At 46.0% G+C, this 20,381-nt stretch overlaps 8 protein-coding genes across 8 annotated transcripts; 3 read left to right on the forward strand and 5 right to left on the reverse strand.

Moving 5' to 3' along the window:
* Nucleotides 1-1,265: 1,265 nt before the first annotated feature.
* F5147DRAFT_658365 (zf-PARP-domain-containing protein) lies at nt 1,266-2,483 on the forward strand (the record flags this gene model as incomplete). Its single annotated transcript, XM_041434430.1, has 7 exons — nt 1,266-1,344; nt 1,404-1,421; nt 1,474-1,540; nt 1,591-1,969; nt 2,029-2,172; nt 2,228-2,323; nt 2,379-2,483. The coding sequence occupies 7 exons, from the start codon at nt 1,266-1,268 to the stop codon at nt 2,481-2,483; spliced, it is 888 nt and encodes a 295-aa protein (XP_041285949.1).
* A 1,802-nt stretch (nt 2,484-4,285) lies between these two features.
* Nucleotides 4,286-5,961, reverse strand: F5147DRAFT_780566 (uncharacterized protein; the record flags this gene model as incomplete). Its single annotated transcript, XM_041442478.1, has 7 exons — nt 4,286-4,499; nt 4,548-4,684; nt 4,748-4,828; nt 4,895-5,357; nt 5,413-5,489; nt 5,543-5,601; nt 5,655-5,961. 7 exons carry the CDS (start codon nt 5,959-5,961, stop codon nt 4,286-4,288), a joined length of 1,338 nt encoding a protein of 445 aa, XP_041285950.1.
* A 1,022-nt stretch (nt 5,962-6,983) lies between these two features.
* Nucleotides 6,984-10,075, reverse strand: F5147DRAFT_780567 (uncharacterized protein; the record flags this gene model as incomplete). Its single annotated transcript, XM_041442479.1, has 11 exons — nt 6,984-7,495; nt 7,544-7,648; nt 7,708-8,050; nt 8,111-8,188; nt 8,249-8,345; nt 8,406-8,581; nt 8,629-8,761; nt 8,816-8,972; nt 9,012-9,044; nt 9,101-9,302; nt 9,356-10,075. 11 exons carry the CDS (start codon nt 10,073-10,075, stop codon nt 6,984-6,986), a joined length of 2,556 nt encoding a protein of 851 aa, XP_041285951.1.
* Nucleotides 10,076-10,306: 231 nt separating this feature from the next.
* On the forward strand, nt 10,307-12,351 carry F5147DRAFT_658368 (uncharacterized protein; the record flags this gene model as incomplete). Its single annotated transcript, XM_041434431.1, has 7 exons — nt 10,307-10,619; nt 10,670-10,868; nt 10,997-11,145; nt 11,210-11,385; nt 11,480-12,019; nt 12,067-12,213; nt 12,256-12,351. The coding sequence occupies 7 exons, from the start codon at nt 10,307-10,309 to the stop codon at nt 12,349-12,351; spliced, it is 1,620 nt and encodes a 539-aa protein (XP_041285952.1).
* Nucleotides 12,352-12,541: 190 nt separating this feature from the next.
* Nucleotides 12,542-13,504, forward strand: F5147DRAFT_658369 (uncharacterized protein; the record flags this gene model as incomplete). The annotated part of the gene is made up of 4 exons (XM_041434432.1): nt 12,542-12,682; nt 12,734-12,967; nt 13,016-13,150; nt 13,196-13,504. 4 exons carry the CDS (start codon nt 12,542-12,544, stop codon nt 13,502-13,504), a joined length of 819 nt encoding a protein of 272 aa, XP_041285953.1.
* Nucleotides 13,505-14,110: 606 nt separating this feature from the next.
* F5147DRAFT_780569 (uncharacterized protein) lies at nt 14,111-15,069 on the reverse strand (the record flags this gene model as incomplete). Its single annotated transcript, XM_041442480.1, has 3 exons — nt 14,111-14,337; nt 14,394-14,582; nt 14,637-15,069. 3 exons carry the CDS (start codon nt 15,067-15,069, stop codon nt 14,111-14,113), a joined length of 849 nt encoding a protein of 282 aa, XP_041285954.1.
* A 633-nt stretch (nt 15,070-15,702) lies between these two features.
* F5147DRAFT_658371 (uncharacterized protein) lies at nt 15,703-16,686 on the reverse strand (the record flags this gene model as incomplete). The annotated part of the gene is made up of 4 exons (XM_041434433.1): nt 15,703-15,923; nt 15,980-16,006; nt 16,212-16,370; nt 16,419-16,686. The coding sequence occupies 4 exons, from the start codon at nt 16,684-16,686 to the stop codon at nt 15,703-15,705; spliced, it is 675 nt and encodes a 224-aa protein (XP_041285955.1).
* A 1,480-nt stretch (nt 16,687-18,166) lies between these two features.
* F5147DRAFT_780570 (uncharacterized protein) lies at nt 18,167-19,361 on the reverse strand (the record flags this gene model as incomplete). Its single annotated transcript, XM_041442481.1, has 4 exons — nt 18,167-18,316; nt 18,397-18,629; nt 18,686-18,865; nt 18,923-19,361. 4 exons carry the CDS (start codon nt 19,359-19,361, stop codon nt 18,167-18,169), a joined length of 1,002 nt encoding a protein of 333 aa, XP_041285956.1.
* Between the last annotated feature and the right edge of the window lie 1,020 nt (nt 19,362-20,381).

The raw sequence follows: 20,381 nt of genomic DNA on the forward strand, positions 1-20,381 counted from the left end.
CTTCGGATGCGACGCTTCAAAGACGCTGAAGGCTATCAACACCCAATCTCAAGGCAGGCCCAGATTCTTACGGAAGTGTGCTCTTTCGTAGCCACCAGGAACATCCTGCGGCTGGAGAGATTGCTGCACTTGTGTGGCGAACACCTTGTTCCCTCCAGGAGAAGGAGCAGGCTGAGAGTGCGGATATCAAGAACTTCTGTTGTAGTATTAAGACGGAATATGTAGATGACAAGGGCACTCTAAATGCGAAGCTGGAGATAACATTGTTATGAATCCAATGGTAACAGCCAATCAATGTATCGAAGATCATTTCACTAAAAAAAAGCCTGCATTGAGGCTATGTTGAACTTTACGAACGATTTGTACAAATTCCGATGTTGTGAGTGGCAGGCAACGGAATATCTCAGACAACGTCAAGCACGCTTATCACTCGTTCTCGTTGATCTCCAGGAACTAAGACGTGGATGTTTTGCGCGACCTATCACACTCCACTGAGATAGACCTTGCTCCGCAAGGTAATTATTTTTCACAGTATTCAACTATGATCCCGATGACGATCTAGGTTAAGTTGGAAAGCAACGTATTGCAGGGACTCGGACTTGCCTATGACATTCGTCTCCTGATGCTATGCACACCGGTGACAAAGAGCTAGATGATTTCTTACATCACCACATCGATGCATCTCACAACTTATTGTAGTGAAGTGCAGACTCCAGCGTCAATCCACAGTACAAACCCTAACCTTAGGGATTAGTAAACACAGCCTGCAGAAACTTGAAGTATACAAGTCCGACGTCTGTAATTAAGTTTCGGCTGATGCTAAATAGCAGTGAGAAATAAAATCAAAAACATCACAGTGTTCCAACTAAAAATGTACGGTGGTCATTCCACCAGCGACTGTTGAGGGGTTATTGTAAAATTGTTTGGAGGACGTTGTCCGTCTCTAAATTCACCTGGTTCGAGTTGATTTTAATTGAGACCTAAGTACCAGTCGCCACATGTGAAATGCTGAGTTCTGTTTGTCCAAACAAGCCTGACTGGAAATCTCTCCCAAGACCGCGATGCTCTTGTCGAAGTGTCTCCACAATACAATCAACAATAAACGCGCGGTCAACAGACAGGTCCGTGCGTTGTGTGGCAGGTACAATGGTCGGACTTTGAAGGTGTAGGGCCATTCAACAAAACTGTCGCGTCGAGACGAACCACCCAACATATCTTCCTTTCGCTTCCCAACTTGAAATATCCCAGATTCGACACTCTCAGTGATGTCTGACAACGAGGGAACCACTAAAAAGAGCGGTTATCGCCTGGAATACGCGAGTTCTGCCAGATCCAAATGTAAAGGTGTGGCATGGCATGTTACTTGTTGACTTTGTGTGTCGCTCATATGGTTTCATCGGCAGGTCCTAAGCCCTGCGCTGGTGCGCTCAGTTAATTGCAATAATCTCTTTCATCACCTAACATAAACTACAGGTAGTCCAATCACCAAAGGGGAGCTTCGTGTTGGGTCTGTCGTCGATTTCAGGGGGAACACTAGCTAGTGAGTGACATGTCATACTCAAAGATCGCCTTTTAACACTCGTTTGGCAGTTCATGGCGCCATTGGGGTTGCACGACTGCCAAGATCCTATCCAACATGAAATCTCAATTTGAATCCGCCGATGAACTCGATGGTTTCGATGACCTTAAAGACGAAGATAAAGAACGCCTTCGCAAAGCATGGGACGAAGGCAAGGTTGCTGACGAGGACATCCCAGAAACAGCAAGGAAAGCTCCTGGAGAAGAGGCCGAGGAAGATGAGGAGAAGCCCAAGAAGAGGGCACCAGCAAAAGCCAAGAAAGACGCAGGTGGAGAGGATGGTGAGAAGCCAAAGAAAAAACGTGCACCTGCAAAGGCCAAGAAAGTGGAGGACGAGGGAGATGAGGATACTGAAGACAAGCCAAAGAAGGCTCCTGCGAGGAAGCCTCGGGTAAAGGTGCAATATTTTCAGCACGCTCAACATCTTAAGTCTCACTTTATTCGTCATAGAAAGCTGCAGCTTCGTCAGACGCTGAAGATAAGGGAGAGTCTGAGGAGAAACCCAAGAAGCGTGCGCCTACGAGAAAGCCTGCCGCCGAGAAGAAAGTGGCCGAGAAGAAGGCTCCAGCGAAGAAGCGAGCTCCTAAGAAGAAAGTACGTATGAAATTAGTCTCTACTCTACGCGGACTTATCCGTGCATGATTTCTAGGACGAAGAGGAGGAATCCGGTGAAGACTTTGCAGAAGCGATTGCCGAGGTTCAAGAGGAGGAGGAAGAGGCAGAAGAGTCTAACAAGAAGCGCAAGGTGGGGGTGGGCAAGCTTCTGTTCTTTCAAAGGGACTGACTAAACTTCTTTGTAGCGACCCACTTCTTCGAAGCCAGCATCCACTGCCAAGAAAGTAAAAGTAGCTTCCAAGGCAAAGAAGTCGAAGGAAGTTCTCGAAGAGGAAGAAGACAACGAGTAGATCCTTTATCCTTATGACGACCTCTTTTATCCATTCCCTCGAGTTCACCAGGTGTCCACGATTGCACGCATTCATAATAATATTGTCAGTTGTTGATGTAACTTGTTCGAATTCTGTTGTATGCTGTTGAGTAATTTAAGCATTGCGTTGACTGTTCAATCACCAGTGTGATGTCGTGATTAATGCATCGATGAGCTTAGGTCCGGACTCCAACTGTTCAGATCGGCGTGCCATGACTGTACTTTGCTCTACTAAACATATAGATCTCGAACCGCTCCCAACTGCATTCAGCCGCCAGCGCCACCCTGCTCCAATGATGGCCGTGTACATCCTCCAGCACCTCTCCGCGCACCTCCAGCCGTCCGGTGAGCCCAACTGCACCATCCAGCACCCTTCCCTACACTCTCACCATGGTCCGTCTTGGTCCCTGGATGCCAGCAAGAACTAGCGCTTGATGTTGTTCGAGACATTCAGTTGCCCATCACGCGTAGCATTGAAAGAATGCGCAAGTTATACAAATCGTTTGTACTGCTTGGCTATAGTCTCAATGCAGACTGATTCATAACAATGTTATCTCCAGCTTCGCATTTAGGGTGCCCTCGTCGTCTACATATTTCGTCTTCCTATAACAGTACAACGTCAGGGAAAGTGTTAAGAGAGATGCTTCCTCAATTGATAAATAGGCTTACTCGTGCATTACCCAATCGCCCAGCTCGTTCGATATGCGCCATGTCATGTTCGAAGGATAATATTTGTTCTGGGGAGTTCTTTAGTAGCCAACGGGAGCACAAGGAATAGTGTCATTGTGGGTCATAAGACAATCAGTACACCACAATTCATGGAATCACACCAAATTCAACATACAGCCAAGGTGTACATCAGGAAATCTGCCATTTCCATGATGAGCTGAGAGATCTGAAGGAAATGATAAGCTGATGGCCTATGTATGTGATATACTGTATATCTGAGGTCAGACCAAACAGAATGTACAGGCGAGACAGATGCTCGACCTGGCAGAATATCAACACCTGCAGAGTGATCATATGATCATTGAATCCAAAATACATCATTTCAGACAACACAGTATATCTATTCATCAGAAAAGCAGCAACTACAGCTCAACCAGAGTAATCAGATGCACACAAGGTCATGTTTCATGATCCTCCAGTACCACAGACTACGTGTCCCCCAAACCAGCAATATTTTCAGGGATATCAGGTAAAAACAGATGCAAGAAACATCAGGCTCTCATATTTATGAAGAGACAGGTAGTCTGCGTCTCGGAACCTCAATACAAACAGGATTTATCAAATATGCAGAAAGGCTAAACATCCATGTCATTCATATTTAGTCCCAACAGGCAGGCATATGACCAGACAGTTAGAAATACAGAATCTCAACAAGTTAGATTTCAAAATCTATAGGCTCCTGTGTGTAACGTTGTACTACAAACTGAACATACTAGCTTCTGCGGAAGGATGCAGGACCTGATCAACACTGCGAAAACTTGGAAAAAGAAGTTGCCAAGATTTGAACACGAAACAAATACCACTTAGCATCCACTTCGATGACAAACTAACCAATACACTACAGTCACATATTCTGAAACGGAACAATTCCCAGCTATATAGTAATTGCATGGCAAATCCACAAAAGAAACTAACTGTCCGTTGCAGTAGTACTAGTACATTGGGAAAACATGTAGGGTAGTAAGAGCAAATCATGTAGTAGTAGTAGTACACGTGAAAACAAACAACAATCAAAAACTTGCATGAACCATGAACAATGTATCAGTAGTAGTACTAGCGGCGTCTCCCTCGCTTGTTGGAGTTTGCAGCCTGGGCATCCTCAGCATCCTCGACCTCATTGATGGTGTGCTTGAGAAAATTTTCGTGCCACTTACAATACCTCCTGAATGCCGTTTGCTTTGCGGCTGTCTCCAAGCCATCAACACATGTGTCCAAAACAACCACAGTGTCTGGAACAGTCCATTGCTTGAGGGATTTGATTAAGGCGCTGAAAAAAACGCGTGAATTTCTAAAACTATTGACAGATAATACTTACATGTGGGGGTCGTTGCAGCGCGGAGGATGCTCCCCCTCCAGATGCCGTACCGTTGAGTCACAAATTCTTTGAAGGGTACGCCTGAATAAACACTGGACATTTTGAAGTCCAGCAGCGTCTTGTTGTGGGAAGAGAACCTGTCAGCGTCACATGAAATAAGTCAGAATAAGTCGAAATGAGTGGCAACATATGCTACGTACCGCGCTGGCATAATATGACGCTTTGCGGTTAGTAGTCCTCAACCATCCATTCGGGGGGCGGAGCCATGTGGTAACGGTTACCTTGAGGGGTTGTAGCCAAGTGTGTGAGCAAGACGAGATTCTGCTACCACCTGCACTCCCACTGACCTGTTTGATGCGCCCAACCTTCTTTTTATCCAACTCCTGTTCCATCGCCCACTCATCACTTGGCAACGTGTGCGTTTGTGCCTCAGCGATGTGGAAATGGGTGCCACCCTCAATGTGAGGGTTCTTGTCCGCAAAGAGTTGGATCTTTGCTTCTGCTGCCTCGGAAGATTGTGAGAAGGATATCTCGAAGGGCCATAGGGGATGGAACTCGGCATCTTGTGTCTCGCGTTGAACGAGCATATCAGGAATGCCGAGACTACGTTTGTCTTCGTCATCTTCGTTATCTTCGCCCCTTTCGACCATCGTATTCATGTGGATGTGGAGGGCAGTATGTAGTGCAGATGGAAGAGGTATGGACAATATAATGGCACCCACTGTAGTGCGCAGGGGCACTAGAATCGATTTGTGGACTGGGGTCGGCAGGTTGACGAAGAGTTGTTGGAGACAGGGGATGTATGATAGTCTGGGGAAAGTGTTGGATCAGCGCAGATGTGGGAAGTGAAGAGAGAAAAGCTTACTTGTGAGTTAAATGGTCATCAAATTCAATCACATCCGGAATATAATGATAATCGTTCTCTGACACATCTGAAAACACCTAGTATGGCAATCAGCCTGAGAAAGATCAGAACCGTGGCTGAATTCTCATACCTCATGTTCGGGACCCTCGCCACCCTTCCGAATGGTGGCGATAATACGCTGGCAGAAATCTGCATAGCTTAGGAAATCACATCCATGATCAATTCAAGCAGACCTTACTTACCATCTTTTGGGCCCAAAGCTAGTGGCTTTGGTGACTTCAACTTCAACAGGAGGCGAAGTTTTGGCTCTAGGCTTGAAGTTGACTCCCCTGAAGTGCAAGACTTGCTACTTCTTAACAAACTTGCTGAGGGTCTGGAGCCTTGCTTGAATGTGCCAGCATCTGGAGAGTGCTCTTTACCAGCAGCATGTTCGAGTTCTACAGGTACTAGTACAGTGGGCTGAGAGCACCACGCAGGACTGCGCTCATAAAGACGCCCCTGCCCATTTGTTGTGCTTTGCTGTAAGAAAGTGAGAGATTTAGAAGGCATGGTTTTGCTTGCTTGTGCAACCATTTGATTCTCTCCTTATAAACAAAAGTGGCGGTATCGGCCAGATCCCTAGCTTAAAAAAGCCGGCATTCACCGTCGAGGCCGTGGCTAGGGGTGGTAGGCATTGAATCGACGTTTGGAAGGTCGATACTAATAGATGTGGACTCGCAGGCCTGCCAGTGTAGTTGGACACATCATAGAGCCCGAGAGGCAGTGACATGATGGCTTCTAAAAAGACATGCAGCAATAGTATTGGGAATGCTAGTCACGGTGACCATGTCCTATGATCACCAACCTTATCAAGTTAGTAGTACTGAAACACAAAAACCAGAGACACATACTATTAATATTACTAGTAGTAGTAGGCACGGAGTGGAAATACCGCTACCAGCCTTGCCCATTCAAAATTCAAACCTACTAGTACTAGAATCAAAAGAGTCCGGCGGCGAGTCAGCGACAGAACTAGTAGTAGCAGTACTAGTACTCACCATCATCGTCGTGGAGTTAATGTGAATGTTATTAGTACTGATGAATGATCTGCAAAGTTATGCTGAGTATGCACTGGCAGCCTGAATGTAGCTAGATGACTTGATTTAATGTTGAACCAAATAATGGATGTACTGCCAGTGTTGGTGGGAGGAGTTGCGGAGACTATTGAGTACAGAAATACTGAAGCAATGATTCCTGATGAAAGTACTGGAGTGTTGAAGGCGTGAAGTGCTAGACTGACTCAGTGCTGAATTAATGGCTGCAGTCGACTTACGGGCCACGGCTAATTTCATAACAGTCGGATACTACTATGTGAGACCTGCAAGTTGAAACACGTATATACATTCACCAGTATACTAGTACTATGTTCATACTACAAATTTTTAGAATGAGATCTCAAAAGCGTGATAATCCGAAAATCTGTTAACATAGAAAGCTTGAAATGCAATCAAAGAATCTGTATGTGTCAAATCACGATCAAGAAACTGGGAACCGTATATTGGGATCAAGTGCACTGGTCGCAAAATGGTATCTCAATGAACAACAGAAAGAAGGCATTCTCTACGATCATCAAGTTCTGGTTCAACCATCCACATACCTGTGTTAGGGCATGGTTGATCGCCAATGGTCGAAAACCAGCGAACGAGTGCACAAGGATATTCCACACCTCGAAAAGTGAAGGAGAATAACAGAATAACCTGTGCAACATATAACCCTCGGAATCCTGGTAGAGTCGGATCGTGTTCAATGAAAACACAATTATGGCGAGCTGGGCCACCACACCAACTATGTGCAACACGGATAGTGTAACGGATCATGCCGTTGACCCCACAGATGTCGCTAGCAGCGTAAAACGACGCTACAGCAGAGTGAAAGATATCCACCTTCCCATTGAAGTCCGGGCATTGTGAAATATTCATGTCACATCCCGGAATAGCATGACCAGGATTGCGCTGATCATGTAGAAATTGGCGTATAAGGTTACGAAAGGAAGGTGTGCCAATCATTTCACCAATCGCCCAGGCACGTCGGGGGTAACTGGACACTGAAAGAAGTAGTTAGAATATCTTTGAAAAAGTTGAAAAAGATTTACTTCGTCTCTTCGCTAGCTGTACGATCACCTCAGCCTCGTCATCACCCTCATCCGCAACAGCATCTTCCATGTCTTGATCATCACGATAAAGGAAGAAGTCTGGGTCTATGTCCAGCACTCAATTCAGATCAATCGTGAGGTCGAGAGAAAAAGAACCAACTTACCAGAATGATTTGCATCCGGATCAATTGGCTCAACACCAGGTGGGAGTAAAGGGTGATCAAGCAGACCTATGGCAAACTTCCCTGCTCGGAACAAAGCAAGCTTATCAAGCCGTTGGTTTGTTACCAACATTTGACTGAGAGGTAGCCAGCCACTCGAGTGTCGCCAAGGTTCCTTTACCGCCTTACGGTGCTTCGACTCTGTGAGAGAAGAGCATAATCCATTAGGAGTGCCAAACTGCTGCGTTAGATAACCGTAATGGCATAAAGAATGTTGTCGGGGTAGAGATATTCCGTTGGGATGGACACCGACATCCATGAAGACAGTACGTTCATCGTGAAAGCCCTAGAGAGCTGTTTGCAAAGAATCTAGATCAGCTTCGTCGAGACTTGAGTGATGGACTACATAGCAGAAGTCAAGGAAGTAGCAGATCACTTGAAGCATCTTCTCAGGAACATGTCCCGCGATGGCTGGTAAAAAGACCTGAAAGTAGTAAAGTAGTATCAGTAATTTGGATATGTCAGTATATGTGAATTTTCGTACCTTCATTAAAGCCTTCGAGTCATCGCCTGTCCATTGTTTGAATCTTCGTCCCTGAGGAAAACGTCGCAGGCCCGGAAATGAAGGCACTGCAGCTATGCTAGAACAAAGGAGGTTGTCAGTAGAGTGATTTCAACAAAATTTCGATGAAATTTTTTACCAGCGATCAATATCTGCCCATATTTGTTCTGCCTTTTTTTCTCCGTAGGTGATAAGGAAGTACTCACCCACCCAAGCCACAATATGATCTTTGAATGTTCCTTTAATTATTTGGTGAAGAATGTCAGGAGCGAGCAGTTCATGTATGTCAGCGCACGGAAAATATGCTGTGAACGGCTACACAATTTCATATTCATTACTGCGATTGAGTTTGCTGCACTTACTAGAATGCCACTTATAATTCCCCAACCCTGCTTGAGCTGTGTATCTGAGTAACTGCGCATTAGAATTTTTGTATGTTGGTGTGATCGCCGACCAGATGGCGAGTCGTCCAAATGTGCTCGATCAGCAGTACACCTGAATAACTAGAAGTCAATCACCACTGAAAATCCAAGGCTAAAAGGTGCTTACCGTGCACACCAATTTTGAGCGATGCAAGCAAGTAGACATTGTTCGGGGTAATTGGCGATGTATGGACCAAGGCCATACACGGCCCATCGATAGTAACCATCAGTGCACTTGACAACCTCTGGTTTCTCCATTGCAGGACGAAAGGTCTTGAGGATGGCTTTCAATGACGCGTGAAAAATGTGTCATCGGAAATCACGAAATTCATCTGTCGTGTCATGATCACGCTCAGCTATTATAATTTATAAGTTTAGTAAGAAGTGTCTTGTACAGCCGAAATAAACATACTCTGTGGGATGCACAGAAAACCTACGAGGCTCACAGACTCCTTGTGAGCACGACGGACATTGTTATGAAGATTACCCGTAGATATATAGAGTGGGTAGAAATCATTTTGGCCAGTTGCCACAGAGACCGTAGTTTTATCGCTACCGAGGATGATGGGAACAAGCATTGCACCATGACAGTCTGGATCTTTGGCCAGCGTGTTCTGTCGGATGGCCATGATCAGTACTACCGATAGACAACTATTCACGGACTCACAGATTGGTTCCAAGCCCAATTTCCAGTCATAAAGTCAGACCATACATGCTGACCTTGCTCTCCAAACACTTGTCGAGCCGAATAGTCGATGTTATCAGTGAACTCCGGGTTTGCGAGTTGATTTCTTACTAACTCGCGGGGGTCGCGATACCACACCTCGTACTCGGTGTGCTTCCACGGGGTAACAGATGGACCAGGTGGCAAGTTCTCAGATGCAGCATGTCGGAGTATGAGAGATTGCCAAGGAATAGCACTCGAAGAGATGGTGTCAATGGTATGATGGACATGGCGGTCACTACTGAAAGAAGGACGGCCTTTGAACTCCTCGAAGGATCCTAAAACCTGCATGAGTTCATCAACTTGCTTCCCGGACATCTGATTCTGCCGGAAAATGAAGTCCGCGAGCTCAAAGTGGCCATGCGATGTAAATGGCTCCCAGGTGTCATTGGTAGCCTGAGGATGATCTCCATTCAAGAAGTTTCCCGCAGCATCACAAGGGGAACCATCGAGAATAGGGTGTGGGATATAGTAGGATCCCTTTAATGTATCATCAGGAGCATCCTGCCCAGTATCTGACCCACCATGAGTACTAGAGTGATCTTCTGCGAAAGCACGCTGACATGGACGAGCGGGTTGTGGAGGCTGAATACGCACTGTGTTGTGGTGTTGTCGATATCCTGACATGGACTTGAACCCACGACGGCACTCTGCACCTGCCATGGGATCAGTACAGTAATACTTGCGAGGGCGAAATTCGGGTTCCACCATATTCTGTAATACTCATTAGTACTTGCAGTAGAAGCGCAGCAAATTGACGGTTACGCTATTTGCGTGACAAACAAGGACCCTCAACAGACTTAAGTTAGCAGGAAAAACCTGACGTGTACAAAGTCTATTGCTAGGACTGGTATTCAACCGGGCACTGTCACTCTACACCGATAAAACCGAGTGATGGTCAAGACTCGCAAGTCAAACAAAGACAAGCGACCTGGTATACCAGACTTACCTGGAAATCGACGAGTCAAGCTCGACGGTAGCGGCCCTACAAGGAAGCGCACTGCAGCAAAGAAGACGTCTCGAAAAGCTGAAGAAGTGAAAAAGTATCTTGCTATAGGTGCGGCTGCTCAGCTCGAGATGGAGATGGAGATGGAGGACGCACAACAAGAAAAACAAGCACAACGGCCGCCTGCACCCAACTTCAAGAAGGTATCCAAAAAGTCGGGTGCTCATCGTGCGGTTAGCTCACAAAGTCAACCCAAGACAAGTATGTGGCAACTTGCACAATGGCAAGCTCTGATAGACTTGATATTCTAGGTTGCCAGGCTGAGGCTAGCCCCGATACTGGAATGGACTCAGACTGCGCTGATCAAAATCATACCAACGATAACAAATACTCACCGCCAGCAAAAGTCAGTAAGGCAGAGAAGTTGCGCAGAGATATCAATACTGCGAAGTTTGAATTAGGGCAAAAACACAGTCTAAGCAAGCAACACGCCTACAGTGATAATGAAGGGTAAGTTGATCATGCCAATTAGCGCCCAGCTGACTCACCTTATTATTGATATCAAACATATCAACACTACTACTATCCCAATCGATATTGATGGATATTATATGAACACCTTTTCCCTCAAAATGCAGACCTTCAAACAAAAAATTCAAACCTGATGTCAATACCACAGCTTCACAGCCCGCTCGAAGTGGCCTCTGCGATGGCTGGCGTGATCTAGTCGCTCTACATGTTCCAAACTCTTCGCGCCCTCCAAATAGTGCACCTGCCAGTTCTCAATGTATCACCGGCAAGTTTTTTTTTACTCAAATTGTATTGAATCACTTACATTTTTGGATTTGCAGGGGTGACCAAACCAACACCTCAGAATGGCATCCAGTTCGGTGGCTTCGAAGATGAACAAGAACTTGAACACAGCGAAGCACCACAGCTAGACCCACACTTCAAGTCTTCAACACATGTTAATGAGAATGCGCTTGATGATATGTTGACTCCACTCAGCATGGTATCTGTCTCAAAGGTGTGTCTTTCTCGTCTGCCCGTATATCGTAGCTAATTCACACAAGAAACTCATTTCGAACACTCCATGCACTATGCCTGTTCTCGAGGCACAGGAACCTTTAGATGATGCCAATGGCACAGATGACTCGTCCTCTGACGAAGAGGATGCCGCTGACAAGAATAGGATGCCTCTGGCCGAGATCGATGACGTCAAGGTGGAACATACCTTCAAGAAGCGCTCACCTGTACAGGAGGTTGATAAGAATATCGGTGAGGCACCAGCAGTCAACACTGGCAATGCAAAGTCCAAACATGAGTTGAAGAACTCGCAGAAGAAGCGAAATTTCAAATTGTTGGAGGAGGATGAGGTGTCTGCAGTCGAGGTGGATGAGTCTCAGTCGACATGTGACCCCCGCCAATGGATGCCCGTATATGAGGGAGATTCGGATGTACCGGCGATCAATTTTGCAAAGAGAAAGTCCAGCAGCACTCTCAAGGGCAACAAGCTATCAAAGGACGAGGTGGGTGACACAAGACCGGGCAAGGACAGATTCAAGAAGGACAATGGACCTCAGATGGAACCCGATGATGGTTTCGATGAAGACGATGCAGAACTCATGTGTCTCCCTGACAAAGTCACCTTGTCCCACAAGGTTTGCATCTTTCTAACTTCTTGTACTATTTGCATAAATCTTGTCAGAATACCCGACTGCAACCTCCACCGAAAACCTTCAGTGCTGAAGAGCGGTACAGGAACATCGATGACAGCGGACAGGAAAGCGACGATAGCCTTGACGACCGGAAACTCACATCTCGTCCCATGAAAGTGAAGCTGTCTTTGACCAAGGTTTGTTTTCTTAGATAAAATTTCCCTGTACTAATCATGCAGAGTTTAATTAGGCCCTACCTCCACCTTTACAAGATAGATCCACTCGCAACGATAGAGGAGTTGTTGGTTCAAGCACCAGGAACAAGCCTACGTTGAATCATTCTTCTCGCAATGTATGTGTTAAAGCTAATAAATAGCACATGACTAATTAGTTGGAGCATAGGCTCAATTATCCAGCGATGATGAGGACGACTTGTCCGAAGCACCATGAGGTAGACACATCAAATTTACGAAAAGTGACCTTCCTGCAGGGTCACACCGTAAATTTGACTCTCACGTTGTTCCCATGTGGATCGACTTCATTTCCTGCCTGGACAATATATGGGATATCTCAGACTATGCTGATGAAATGCAAGATATCTGGGACCGCGCTTTTCCAAACATCACGCACATTGTCTCAAAGAAGAACGATCCAGTCTACAAACTGGTATGTGGTGTTCGCTACTGGCTGCTCATTTCTTATTATTGATTCACATAGTTAATGCAATGCGCATACGATTACCGCAGTGACTTTGGAGAACGAGCTGAACTTGTAGTTTGCAAGTTCCTAGAAAGGAACAAATGGGACCCTGATGCGATCCGTGTAGCTGTCGCATTTCTCGTCCCCGAACAAACCAAGCTTGTCGACGCAGCTGGTCATATTACATGGGTCAATCCCAATATCTATCCTTACATGTGGAAGGTAGTTGAAGGTGACACACAAGGCACTGAAGTATGTGCTGAAATATCACCTGGTTATGTTCACTCACTTGCGAAATAGGATTGTCAAGGTGCCTTTGAAGATGCATGTATCCTGGACGTTTTTGCACTCTACCTGGAGAATGTGCACAATCTTCCAAAGGAGTTTCGCCGCCAAAGTATGCCAAAGGGAGCTTTGGCCATTGCCACAGCTGCGGTATGCTTCTTCTCAATTCACCAGACAATGCTGACATATAACCAGGTTGAACGTGCATGGAAGATGTGGTCAATGGGGACTTATGTGAAACCGAAAAGAGCCACACAGTCACAATTTGCCGAGGGCCTCTGGAACGACCGCACTTCATTGGTGATGGAATCTCTCAATAAAGCTAGTCGCAGGAAATGGAAGAAGATCTTCAAGGGTGCGAAGGCCTTCATTGATGCTCATCGAAAGCGGCCATCTCGTCGTGCACAGGCACAAAGGAACAGCATGGGGACTAATGGGCGCGCTGCCTGCATCAAAGACGATTCTGGAACAGACTCTGGATCTGATATTTTGTTGATGGTTTGATTTCGTTCATTTTCTTCTTTGCTACTATGCTCTTGTTGCCTCTCATTGGATTGGGTGCTCCAGTTGTCTTATTTCGTAATTCATTGCTTTATTGAACCTATTGTTACTTTACTGCATTCCAGACCATATGAACGAACTTTATTTGCATTTTTCTGATCCCAAATAAATATGATGTGCTGCCTGATAGGATGAATTGGAGTACTTGATGATCAGACTGTAATTATGATCTGAAGTGCTGGGGGTAATGGGCACCTGAATGCTACTACATAATGATATATATTTATTCTGACAATCTGTTAAGATGATGTATTGAGATGACCTGATATACCTAATGCTTGGCTATGTGGATGTCTGAAATTAATGTGGTTTTAATGTAATGATGACAAGATAGGTTGATCTGTATGATGTACTGGGAAAACCTGTGGCTGATTATTGGATTTGAATGACAGAATGGCATTCAGAGTGTCTGTTTTGCTGATCATCCTGTTGTTTTGACACAGGTCTGATATCAGATGGACCTGCCTGATTTCAGACCATGTCTGATGTATTGACTAACTGTTCTGTCTGATTAACCTGCTGTCAGCAACTTCAGGTAAATCAGGGAATTTACACATTCCCTGATGTAAGGGCCACAAATTTTGTGTCTGCCAATGATAATGGAATTTTCAGTGCTTCAGGTGGGGTTGCACTGCCAGATTTCCGGTTGTGCGCCTCGATCACAAGTACAGCGTTAAGACATGCGGCTGGATGGCTACGCCAACAAAGACCAATGTCGACACGCCATAGTCCTTCAGCAAACTCTGGCATGTGGAAGTGCAACCACCATATGTGTCCTGCAAGGTGCCATCAGATCAATGAAGGAATAAGGTGAGAGACGTGGACCACGCACCCCCCGCAACAAATTCGTGTATCAACTGTATATCACCTCTATCACTAGTGGCAGTGGCGCGCAGGCGTTTTTGGAACATCCCGATTCGCAGAACAACATTGAACTGGTTGGCGGATTCATCGCACGTATGTACCTGAATCTGATCTGATGGGCAACCTAAAAAGCGTCTGAAACGCATGTCTTCGCTTCCTAGTATCCTAATAAGTGATCTTTCAGATGGAAATTGCTGGTAGTACTACTTACGAATTCCAAGAGCTAGCTGGCTAAAAATTGCATGGTTGCTGGTTATCATGCATGCATTGCGTAAGTCGTCCTTACAAACAGGGGAATAATAACTGTAAGTGAACTCGTGCAATGCCCAAAAAACTTGTAGCCGATTGTTCACAATCACCCAATACAGTGCTGTGTGGCCCTTGATATTGCGTTTTAACAGGATTTTGAAGAACTCAGCACCTGGGCCCAGAGCAGCAGCGCAGACAAGGATATTTGGAAGCATACACTCAGGGGTGAGATCATGGCCTAAGACGATATCACGGATGCGGGACAGAACAGCTGTACATTTCTTCTTCATGCGACGAGAGGAAAATACAGATGATTGATCGCATTGAATGGGATTTGCTGAGAATATTGTGGCATACGAAGGAGGTGTACTGCTGTCATCAACGAGGGTAGCCATTGATGAGGTGGTAAACATGAATGGAATAGGGGGTCAAGCTTAAGTAATATGACATTTTCCCCTGGGGGTTCGCTCTCAGCGAAAGGCCGCTCGCGGCAGAGGTCGCTTTCTGTACACAGATCAACCGAAACGAGTCACGAGATTCAGACGAGTGCTATAGATACAAGTGAAATTGAAGCGCTTTTTTCAAGTGTTCGAGATGTTATCATGTTGCCTATTACATGTAGCATTGAAGGAATGCGGAATTTGTACAGACCGTTCGTAGAGCTTGACTATTAGTCTATAGCCTCATTACAGACTTTTCTTTGAGTGAAATGTTACATCGATTAGCTGTTACCATTGGATTCATAACAATGTTATCTCCAGTTTTGCATTTAGAGTGCCCCTGGCATCTACATATTCCGTCTCACTATAACAGTACAACGTCAGGGGAAGTGTAAGTCGATTGATAAACAGACTTACTTGTGCATTACCCAATCGCCCAGCTCTTTTGATATGCACCATGTCATGTTCAAAGGATAAAAACAGCCGTGGGGAGTTCTTTAGTAGCCAATGGGAGCACAAGGAATAGTTTAATTGTGGATCATAAGACAATCAGTACGCCGCAATTCATGGAATCACACCAAATTCAACCTACAGCCAGTGTGTAAGGGCCACAGATCCTGTGTCCGCCAATGATAATGGAATTTTCAGTGCTTCAGGTGGCGCTGCACTGCCAGGTTTCCGGTTGTGCGCCTCGATCACCAGTACAGCGTTAAGACGCGCTGGATGACTATACTGACAAAGACCAATATCTACACGCCATATTCCATTAGTAGGCTCTGGCATGTGGAAGTGCAACAACCATATGCATCCTGCAAGGTGCCATCAGGTTGATGAAGAAACAAAGCGAGAGACATGGACCACATACCCCCCGCAACAAAATTGTATTCTAACCCTACATGACGACTAGTAGTAGTGTGCAGGCGTTTTTGGAACATCCAGATTTGCAGAACAACATTAAACTGGTTGGTGGGTTCATCACATGTATGTACCTGAATCCGATCTGGCGGGCAACCTAAAAAGCATCTGAAACACCTGTCTTCGCTTCCTAGTATCCAAATCAGCACTGTGGTATCTTCGAATGTGGTAGTACTACTTACAAACTCCAAAATTTAGCTGGCTAAAAATTGCATGGTTGCTGGTTATTATGCATGCAATGTGTAAGTCGATCTCACAAACATAGGAATAATGACCGGAAATGAACCCGTGCAATGCCCAAAAAGCTTGTGGCCGATTGTTCACAATCGCCCAATACAATGCTGTGTGGCCCTCGATATTGCATTTTTTCAGGATTTTGGGAAACTCACCAGCTGGGAGAGCATCAATGCAGATAATGACATTTGGAACCACAGAAGACTCAGGGATGAAATCAGGGCCTAAGACGATATCACAGATGCGGGACAGAACAGCTGTACGTTTCTTCTTCATGCGACAAGAGGAAAATACAGATGATTGATCACATTGAATGGGACTTGCTGTGTCATACGCCGGAGGTGTACTGCTGTCATCAACTAGTTCGGATTGAATGGGACTTGCTGTGTCATATGCCAGAGGTAGTTCAGAATTGGTAGCCATCCAAGTTGATGCAGTTGTGGTACAAGATTGAAATAGGAAATATTTTCCCCTATCGTGTATTAGTACTCCACTGCCAAGAAAGTAAAAGTACATTTACGTAAAGAAGAGGAAGAAGACAACGAGTACTAGATCCTTTATCCTTATGACGACCTCTTTTATCCATTCCCTCGAGTTCACCAGTGCACGCATTCATAACAATATTGCCAGTTGTTGATGTAAATTGTTCAAATTCTGTTGTATGCTGTTGAGTAATTCAAGCATCGCATTGACTGTTCAATCACCAGTGCGATGTCGTGATTAATGCATCGATGAGCTTAGGTCCGGACTGCGACTGTTCAGATCTCAGATCTCAGATGCGTGTCACGAATTTATTTTGCTCTACTAAACATATAGATCTCGAACCGCTCCCAACTAGTACATTCAGCCGTCAGCGCCACCCTGCTCCAATGATGGCTGTGTACATCCTCCAGCACCTCTCCGCGTGCCTCCAGCCGTCCGGTGAGCCCAACTGCATCATCCAGAACCTTTCCCTACACTTTCACCATGGTCCAACTTGGTCCCTGGATGCCAGCAAGAACAAGCACTTGTCATTGTTCGAGACATTCAGTTGCCCATCACGCATAGCATCGAAAGAATACAGAATTTGTACAAATCATTTGTACTGCTTGGCTAGTCTCAATGCAGACTGATTCATAACAATGTTATCTCCAGCTTCGCATCTAGGGTGCCCTCGTCGTCTACATATTTTATCTTCCTGTAACAGTACAATGTCAGGGGAAGTGTAAGAGAGATGCTTCCTCAATTGATAAATAGACTTACTCGTGCATTACCCAATCACCCAGCTCATTTGATATGCGCCATGTCATGTTCGAAGGATAACAATTGTTCTGGGGAGTTCTTTAGTAGCCAACTGTTACGCTGACGTCGGTCGGCGTGTGCGAACTAGGATAGGTCTTCTCAGCGACGGCTCGAGTGAGCCTACTGAAGCTGAGGGTGGTTCTCGGCTTGACGGAACGTCAAGGGTTCCTCTGGTGATCTTGGTAAGACGGCGCTCGTCAAGATACAGGGCTAGCAGATACGGCTAAGAAGCGGGGAGCGACTTAGAAGTGTGGTCTTAGGCAGCTGAGCTGGGAGGCTTAGCTGAACAAGTTCTGGGATGAACCTAGTAGAGTAAAGTAAAGTCTAAGTACAATAATCTGTCTACTTATATGTGTTACATGTAAGTGTTCAAGCTCAGTCTGTAATCTATAGTATATCTAGGATCTATGATAACAAGACATGAGGTCAGATAAGGTACATGAGGCTTAACCTCTGATCAAGCATGCAGCGCCAAGTGCGACTGCGCATAAGTACATGAGGCGCCAAGAGCGCTCCGGATCTACATGAAGCAGCATGAGGTATACATGTGCTGATCTAGGGTGACCATGAGGCGTACAGCCTCCATGGATCAGGTACAAGGCCGTCTAGGCCAGGGGTGGTGTTACAGCGCCAGGGGCGGCATCACAGCAGTCCAGACCGCTGTCTTTCTAAGTGCAGGCAGTGTTCTGCTGCGTTGGGAGTCTAGCAGAGTGGGGGCTGGTGTAGGAAGAGCTGGGGCTCCGGTAGGTGCTCCGGTAGGTGTTACAGATGCCTGTAACACCAACGGGAGCACAAGGAATAGTGTCATTGTGGGTCATAAGACAATCAGTACACCACAATTCATGGAATCACACCAAATTCAACATACAGCCAAGGTGTAAGGGCCACAAATTTTGTGTCCGCCAATGATAATAGAATTTTTAGTGCTTCAGGTGGGGCTGCACTGCCAGATTTCCGGTTGTGTGCCTCGATCACAAGTACAGCATTGAGACGCGCTGGATGGCTAGACCGACAAAGACCAATCTTGACGTGCCATATTCCATTATTAGGCTCTGGCATGTGGAAGCGCAACCACCATATGCATCCTGCAAGGTGCCATCAGATCAATGAAGGAATAAGGCGAGAGAAATGGACCACGCACCCCCCGCAACAAATTCGTATATCAACTTTGTATCACTAATAGCAGTGGAGTGCAGGCGTTTTTGGAACATCCCGATTTGCAGAACAACATTGAACTGGTTGGCGGGTTCATCACACGTGTGTACCTGAAGCTGATCCAATGGGCAACCCAAAAGGCGTCTGAAATCCCTGTTTTCGCTTCCTAGTATCCAGATAAGTGGTCTCTCCGATAGACATTACTGGTAGTACTACTTATGACTTCCAAGAGCTAGCTGGATAAAAATTTCCTGGTTGCTAGTTATCATGCATGCAGTGCGTAAGTCGTCTTCACAAACAGAGGAATAATAACTGAAAATGAAAATGAACTTGTTCAACGCCCAAAGAGCTTGTGGCCGATTGTTCACAATCACCCAATACAGTGCTGTGTGGCCCTCGATATTGCGTTCTTTCAGGATTTTGGAGAACTCGGCAGCTGGGAGAGCAGCAGCACAGGCATTGACATTTGGAACAACAGAAGAAGGGATGAAATCAGGGCCTAAGACGATATCACGGATGCGGGACAGAACAGCTGTATGTTTCTCCTTCAAGCGACAAGAGGAAAATATGGATGATTGATCACATTGAATGGGACTTGCTGAGATTGTGTCATATGAAGGAGGTGTACTGCTGTCATCAGCGACTTTGGAATTGGTAGCCATTGATGCTATCGATGTTGTAGTAGGCGGTGGATGTAGCAGATAGCTCAGTGACGTACGAAGTCAACTGGTTATATTGGTATAACTGTAGCAGATAGCTACACATGTTGTTAGTTAAGTAGATACTGAATACTATGATGGTACTGACCTCAGCGATGTACGAAGTCAACTGAGGGTAGTACCAGGCGCGGGAACAAATGAGAATATATAGCTACGAAGGTAACGATCAATACCGAGTGTCCATGACGAAGGTTTGATAATCCAACACTCCCCCTCAAACCGAGCGAAGTCCGAGGGCGGAGGCAAAGTGTTTAACCTTTAAACTAGGAAGAGCTTTAGTAAGTGTATCCGCGACCATACTGTCCGTAGGGCAATAAACGATTGAGATAGAACCTTTATCAACAGAGAAATGAATGAAATGGTAACGTATATCTATATGCTTAGTCCGGGCGTGAAACGCCCCAGACTGAGCAAGCGCGATGGCGGACTGATTATCGCAATGGAGGACGGTAGGTTGTGCGAGCGGGCGAAAGACTTCGCTGATGAAGCGTCGGAGCCAGATGGCTTCTTTGGCAGCGTGCGTCGCTGCGACGTACTCTGCCTCCGTCGTCGAAAGAGTCACGAGCTCTTGCTTCTTCGATCCCCAGGATACTGCCCCGCCGTCCAACAGGAACGCATATCCGGACACCGCATGTCTGTGTTCCTGCGATGCGCCGTCTGCGTCTGAGAACCCTTCCAGCCCCTGCCTGCAGCTACCGAAGGTGAGCGCAAGTTTCTTCATACCTACGAGGTAGCGATAGATGCGTTTGACAGCATCCCAGTGCGCCATCCCTGGATTTGTGCCGAATTGCGCGACGGTCAATACGGCGAACGCGATGTCGGGTCGCATGCTGACGGCTAGGTGCATCAGCAAGCCTACGGCTTCGCGATACGGGATGTTTTTCATGAGGGCGGCTTCGGTGGGCGTTTTTGGAGATTGCGAGGAGGACAATAGTGCGTTTGGGTCCATGGGAATGGAGCAGG

The sequence above is a fragment of the Suillus discolor genome, assembly GCF_016758755.1.
Source record: "Suillus discolor strain FC423 chromosome Unknown F5147scaffold_110, whole genome shotgun sequence".
NCBI classification, from domain to species: domain Eukaryota; kingdom Fungi; phylum Basidiomycota; class Agaricomycetes; order Boletales; family Suillaceae; genus Suillus; species Suillus discolor.